Source organism: Protopterus annectens, chromosome 11.part0 (assembly GCF_019279795.1).
Source record: "Protopterus annectens isolate FY-2018-M chromosome 11.part0, PAN1.0, whole genome shotgun sequence".
In the NCBI taxonomy this organism is placed as follows: domain Eukaryota; kingdom Metazoa; phylum Chordata; order Ceratodontiformes; family Protopteridae; genus Protopterus; species Protopterus annectens.
In genome coordinates, this window is record NC_056745.1 from 144,956,614 (window position 1) to 144,963,961 (window position 7,348).

The window sequence follows — 7,348 nt, forward strand, 5'->3', positions numbered from 1 at the left end:
TCATCCCATTGGTCAACATCGCTGTGAGTGATCTAGTTAAAAATTCATTATGGTAAGTTCATCCTCAACTGTACTTTCTAGTTATGCAGAAAATACTCTGTTCATCTTTTTTTTCATGTCAAAAAATGTGGCTGGAAACTGTCATATAATATTACTGTAGCAGAGTCATGCCAACTGAAATTATTTTATAAAGCGTTTAGCAAGTCTCTGCGTAAGACTAGGGCGTATTGCTGCTGAGCCATCAGGCTGCCTGTCATGCCTCATTCCATAATTCAGCTGTGGATATTCCTCACTGAATATATTTGCAAGACAATATATACTGGCTGTGATCTGTAGGTCTAGGTCTTTCTTTGGTAACACAATAAGTGAGGTATGTTCTCATGAGAGAGAGCAAGACCACTCAGTAGGAGGAACTTAAGACTCCACCTTCTGTTATCAAGTCCAGATCCCCCTCACACCAGTTAAGAAAGTTATGTTTTTACCATAGTGGTAGATCTGGAAGAGCAGGTCAGTCCTTGCTAACATGCCTGTACACCTTCCCCCCTCACAGATGGCTTGGTCTAGTTGTTTATTTTATGCCTTGTCCACTTTGCATGGTATGCCAAACATCTAAATAGGAAGGTTTAGCTACAGAGAGCTGTAGGTAAACTAGAGAGATTTAGTAGCCTGGGAAAGTTTTAGATGTTATGTCAGCTAATGGCCGTCAGCATTAGTACAGCTGTTACTGAGAATGAACTGTAAGGGTTAAGTACATGACTTTTAATTTTTATTCAAAGTCTGTGAATGCCAAGGATACAAATGATCACCATACATTTGCTGCAGCTTTATTGCAGCCCTGTACCAATGAAGGGGGTGGATTAATGAGGCAAGATAATGTATGGTAAGAGGTGCTACTGTTGTATAATATAATTTGTAGTCTTGAAGGTAGATGTACGTGGGCACCACAGAGTTTTTTAAATATATAGTCCATGCCCTGCTTCAGCATTCTCATTTTATGTAATAACAGAAAAAAATGTGTCCTGCTGTATCATATTGATTTTAGTCATGCATTAATGTAGTTGAAGTAGTAGGCTTACAAAAGATTTGGAGTTCTTTCCCTTGATGGTGGTCTGAATTATTATTTTTTCTCTCTCCTAGGATCGTTACAGTTCCTAAAGCTGGTACAGAGGTAGAATTGGAATTGAGAGAACAAATAAAGCTTTTCAGATGTAAACCATTCCTGTTGGGTTGGATCTGGAAAATGCAGCCTCTCAAATGTTTACCACTTACCCATCCAGTCACCTGCATTATATTTCTTTGAAGTAATATGAGATGCCATGGACAATGAATACTTTTGTTTCTCTCACGTTTTGCCATAATTTTATTATAATTCTCACAATTTGTATTGCATCTTGACTTGTTAAGTTGCTTGTAAGGAAACACGTGTTTCTTTATCAAGTATACAAAAATTGTCTTATTTATTCTATGCAAAAGTTCAAGTCCAGTATAAAAGGTGCAGCACTGCTTTTTAAGTGCCCTTAATGCTGTATACTTTAAAATTTTATTATTTAAAGAAACAGATCTTGGAGTAATAGAGAAAAAAAGTGCGTTAAGGAGAAGTCCCGAATTTTAATCATTCCATATAATGTATTCGATTTTCTGTTTAAGGTAAAGAAATGGGTACTGGCCATAATTTGTGAGGATGACGGAGCAGGAAATGCATATTTAATTCCTCCCATCACTGCAGCACAAATCAGTTAAAATGTTTAGTGCAATAACTGGACCAAAAAGCACAATTTGATGTGTACCTGTAGTCTCTACATTTTTTAGAAAATTGTGGAAGGGGCAGTAATTTGATGAAATAATTGCCAAGTATGTACTGGTTGTGGAAGAAAAGCATTAAGGAACTAAAACTGAAAAATCAAGTAATAGTTGCTTTCTTTTTTAACATGCTTGCATTGCTAGTTATACAATGACAACTTTTACAAAACAACATTACTTTTGTTACCACTGTTAAGTTCCAGATATACTCCAGGACAGCTGTGTTATAATTATTTGGTGAGTGTTGGGACGGTTTATTATTTATATCCGATGTGAAAAGATTTTTCAGGGGGAATTTACTCAGGGATGCCTTCTCTAACCGCATCTTTTAAAGAGTAGCCATCTGGTACATATTAAAAATGATTCTTGTACCTGCATCCTCTGTCCTAAAGATTGCAGGACCTACAGTATTTGTCTATTTTTCAGTCTTTCTATCCAGCAATGCAGTAAAACATTTTGCATTCCTTTTTTTGGAACAGAAATATCTAGAATATGGGAAACTCCAGGTGAAAGCCTTTATTTTGTCATCCTCTTTTCCATATTCCATTTGTGGCTTTGCCTGTTTGGGTTTGAATATATACTTGATGCAAGATTGATGAGATTGAGTGCTTTATGGATCCTTTCCTTTCCTGTGGAGGGTTAAGATCTTTCCAGCAGAGGATTAGGACAAGTATTCTGATGACTATTAGTACTACCTGGAAGAACTGCAGTAAGTTACCATTGAGAATGGAGATGGGGAGCAAGTGTGGTGTGGAAGTCTCATGAGTTTATATATTGTGGGAGTCATTTCATGACTGGCCCCCCCAAGCCAAGGAGGAGAAAAGGGTCATCTTGGAAAAGATGCATACATGACTATTGTTCTGGCACCTTGACATTTTAAGACATTGCCCAGGCTGCTCTTGTTTAGTGTTTTTTTTTCCTAAAGGCTGAGATGCTTCATTCCTCAGAAGGAAAGTTTTGCCTGAAGGGCAAGCTGTGATGTCTTTTTATGCGGCACACCTGTTAAGCTGCAGAGGTATTGGTGGGGTGCTCTGAATGAGTGTCCAAAGAAGCAATGGAGAGGGGCATGATAGCTGTAGGACTGAAGGAGAAGCCAAAAAAAATTCTAAACTTTCATTGTAATACCTGCTTCATTTTGGCATTCTCACTTTTCAAAGACTTCAAGTAGACTGTTAGGAAAGTAGTAGCCTGAAAAAAAAGTTAAAGAAAGATGAACACTTTACTGATGGCTGGCTGCAGTATCATTATCATCTTGTCATTGTTTTGTATAGTATTTTATGTTGCATTTTATTCACAAGATATGTTAATTTGGGCCCCAGCCCATTTCATTGGAAATTCCCTGGGTAAAGTATTTCATTTTTTGGGAAGATTATTCCTACAGAAAAATGTACACTTTTAATCAAGGTAAATTTGAGCACTTGTAATATGTATTTATTAGATGCTTACCAGAAAGCCATAAGCAATCTGATTATTTACAAAATACTTTCTGTCAAGAAAACAGTCATACACATGATTGTATTTGTGAGCTTTATTCAGGTGAGTATTTAGGAAGTTGTAATTAAACAACTTTTTAGTAAAAAATGGAGTGTGACCCCAAGAAAAGGCTTCTTTAGTCTGTGGAATAAGGTGAAGTACAATTTATTCAGGTAATGACACAAGCTTCTCACTTATTTTTAGCATATAGTAATTTCTTAAAATCAGTTTAAAGGTGGATAAATAACTAATGTACTATATATTTAGAAGATGCACCATCCCATTCTTAGTGAATGGTTACCTTAAAAGCAATGTCTATTCAGTTTTGGAGGATTCTTGACATGTCAAGGAACTAGTGTCAGCATACATCAACTGCGTGGTCAGCATGCAGTAGGAGCTGATGCTTAAAAGATGTGTTTGTGATTTATAGTATCTCGTTACCTTGGAGTTGGAGGTGATTAAGGTAGCTTTTAAAATTGTGGCAAATAAGAGAGAAGAGCACTTTGTGTTTGTGCTTCCTTCTAGAGTAAATCAGTCTTAAACCTGGCCACCCTGCTGCAGGCTGATCTTGTACATCATTAGTCTGAAATCAGAAACATCTTTGGTGAGTCTACAGTAAGGATGTCCTTTTCTTTCTCATTTTGGTTACTTAATGTAATGCTGCTACTCATGGGTGTACACACTCTGCCCTGGCACATGCTGTAGTGTTGTTTACCTCAATAAGGGAGTATATCTAGACCATGCCTCTTCTGTTTTCACAGTTTAAATCTTGAACCTCAAATTCATCATGGAAAAGTTCCCATATCCAGTGCCTAAAAAAGTTACACCAATAATGTATTTGTGCGGTTGCCAAATTTCCTGTACAAGTCCTATAGCAGTGTTATACTCCTCCTCCATATGCTAAATATGGTGGTTGTCTACCATACAGGTCAGTGGGTGGGCTCTCATGTAACCCAAGGCCTATGCCAGAGCACCATCAGGTGCAAAGGGAATGGAAGGCAGACATTGGAAAGCAAAGGAAATGGAATGCAGACTTTGGTCGCATCCACCCAGAAATAAGTCCATTACCACCATGGTGTTATGGTCTCCTTTTGTAGCATCCTCACCTTCAAATAGTGGGGACTTCAGTTAGCCCCCATCTTTTACTCTTCTAAGTGAGGATCATGTGAGTGGTGCATTCCCAGTAACGTCCTTGGAAGGTGTCTTAGGTTATAAGCAGCTCCCCATAGCCAAACAGCTGTACTACTACCACAACCATCCTTCTCTCAGACAGATGTTTCTCAAGTCCTTTTCTGGTTGTTGCTTAATAGTGGCTGTCAGAACTAAGGACTCCTCTACCTGTCCTGCCTCTGTACCCATGAGGGCTTAGTGGCCCAAAAGGGGGCGTATCAAGAGTTTCTGTTAAGAGCTTGCTGGTCGGGCCCTCAACACCAGGAATTTTGGAGTCTAGTGAGGACTATCCTTTGAGATGTTGGAGTGCACTTTTAGGGAACTCTGCCTGATGAGTTTCAGACTCAGTTCAGACCTGTCCCATACACACACCACCTTCAGCAGGTTTGTGCCTGTGTATGGGTGCCCAGTTAGCTGACTTGCGTTATGCATATCACATGGTATACATGAACCCATGCATGCTAACTCAGCATAATCTCACTTAAATGGAGTTGAAGGAGGGAAACTGGGAAGAAGACAAAATCCGTTTAGGGCCCCAGCTCGTTTCCACTTTGAAATACCTGAATAAGTATGTGGGGAATGAGGAGGGAGGAGAAGCTTTGATTAATTTTTTCCAAGAAACCTGTAATTATAGATACGTATAAAAAAAAAATCACCCAGATGTCACTTCTTCACCTCACAGAAAGGCTAATGCCCTCTTCCAGCCTGCAGCTGTATGGAGTTGAGGCCCTGATTAGACAGCTTGTAAAGGACTCCTTTTTGATATGTATTGGTCCAGCAGAGGTTACAGAGGCAGAAATGTGTTTTGTTTGCTATATTCTGATTTAGATTTACAGATTTCTCACCTGTCTGCATTCCAGCCCTGTCCAGTTTAACAGATGCCAAAAATACCTGCAGCTCTTCTTAGGTTTGGACTCCAGGATGAGCATTCAGAATATTGTACATGTCATCCATAGTGGACTCTCTCTTGCTCACTGTTTGTGGTTGTGCTTATTACTTTGGCCAAGGCCACAGGCTGTGGTGCTTTGTTTTGGATAGAGTGGTTAGGTAGGCTATCCTGGCTGCTTCTTCCAGTGACTGGTCCTCTTCATTCAGCCCTGTGTTGCTTTGGTCAAGAACCAACAAAAAGGGAAGCAGCTCTTTGTAGTGACTTCTTCTCTGGGCGCCACATCATTTTTCATGACAGGCCAATCTCAGAGGAAGAAGTTTCTTCACAGAGTGAGGAAGACCCACAGTTACTGTGCAGATTTTGACCATCCATCCTGTCTGACAAGTCTGCTAGCCAGGCAGCTTTATTGGTCAAATAGTCCTAGTCACAGCTTAAGTGCTAGGCTGTAATTAGACTGTTGGGTCTTGAGTTTCCCTTATTTAAGAAATCCACTTCAGTGTACAAGTGGACTGTAGATTTGGTTATGGCAATCCACTTCTTAAGAACTTAGTTTCTCCCATGGAGTTTCATTCAGGGGCCAGAACGTCATAGGAGAGTGCTTGGAACAGGCCGGTAATGAGGTTATCCCTCCTGCAGAATAAAGCCACATATTCTACTGACATGTTTTTAAAGGTTGGGGGGGGGTGCAAGGTTTATCAGATTTTGGATGATAACTCTTCAGAGGATGTTCCTGTATTGAGGGTCACCTGGCTGGTATTGGAAGACCTGATGGATGGCTTTAAACACATCTGTGTTTTTACAGGAGGCTTCTTTAGTTTACTTTGTGGCATCCATTTATGAAGAAAATGTTGCTGCTGTACTTAATTGTACACACAGTATTTACCAAGGTGCTAACCATCCGATTTCTCTGCCTAGGTGACGGTCTCCTAGTACTATCTTGCCTTCCAGCATTCTGTCACCTGCTACAGAAGACCCCTTAGAAAGGTAAAGAAGAATGAAAGAGAAACAAGGACTGTTTTGGGCCATGAGGTCCCTGTACAGCTTGGGGGTACCCAGTATGTTGAGATGCTTCAGCAACCCCCGGCCCAGACATCTGCATCACTAAAAGCATCTTCTGGGTACCACTATGACCTTCAGACACATTGCATGTCTTGCCAAGCTGAAAGCTTCCACAAGTTTGGTTCCCCATACCCATTTGCAGTTTTCACTCTTGACACCAGTTTTATTGTTTCAGAGGTGAAAACAGACATGGACCTCTATGGTGGCCTTCAAAATCAAAACCACTCCCTCATCCAGTCATAAGATATCAACTGTCCTGCACTCCCTGCATTTGTTTGGATCTTGTGCAACAGGTAGACCTTCACACCTGTGCCCTCTTTTTCCCCAAAATACTGTAATTTGACCTAGACCTTCTTACAATTTATACTAAACCTTCAGCCAGCTATGGACAGGCCACCTGCATCTGGAGGCTCTGAAATTAAAGAAACGTGAGACCCCTCTTCACAGAGGGATTTTGGCTGTTCAGTCAGTGAGGAGGAGGATCTGTCTTGTTTCACATGTGTTTCCCTGATGTTGAACATACCATGTCCCCTCTTCTCCCAAAGAAGACTGCTCATTTGGTAAGGTCTGTATTAGCATGTCGACAGGCAGAACAGCGAACACCCTTACCTCGACACATTAAAATGCCTAAATCCATAACAGTCAGAACAGTGATTTTTTTTTTTTTTCCCCCAGGAAAATAAATCGCTGGGCCATTGTCGGGAATTTGCCATTTCCTCCTCTGTAGTGTGATCTCGAAGTTGGTCTATTTAAGTAGGGGGGGTGTGGGGGCACACACCCCACATCGGGGGTGATGCTTTGAGGGCGAAGCCTCCCAACTTTATTTTGTCTGTTTTTGTTTATTTTTTTATTTTCCCAGAAATTTTTTCCGTGGGGAAAAAAAATCACTGTTCTGGCCATTTGAGATATTGACATTTAATTTAATATGTGTCTATGTTGGGGCATTCGCTGTTTTGC

At 40.3% G+C, this 7,348-nt stretch overlaps 1 protein-coding gene across 2 annotated transcripts in view; it reads left to right on the forward strand.

Annotated features, from left to right (window-relative positions):
- ARFGAP3 (ADP ribosylation factor GTPase activating protein 3) overlaps nt 1-1,904 on the forward strand; it is an 873,462-nt gene extending 871,558 nt beyond the window's left edge. For both annotated transcript variants that reach the window (XM_044087532.1, XM_044087534.1), the window contains exon 16: nt 1,138-1,904. In XM_044087532.1, the coding sequence (XP_043943467.1) occupies nt 1,138-1,155 (18 nt within the window). In that variant the 3' untranslated portion in view covers nt 1,156-1,904. The remainder of the gene's footprint in view (nt 1-1,137) is intronic.
- The last annotated feature ends 5,444 nt before the right edge of the window (nt 1,905-7,348 follow it).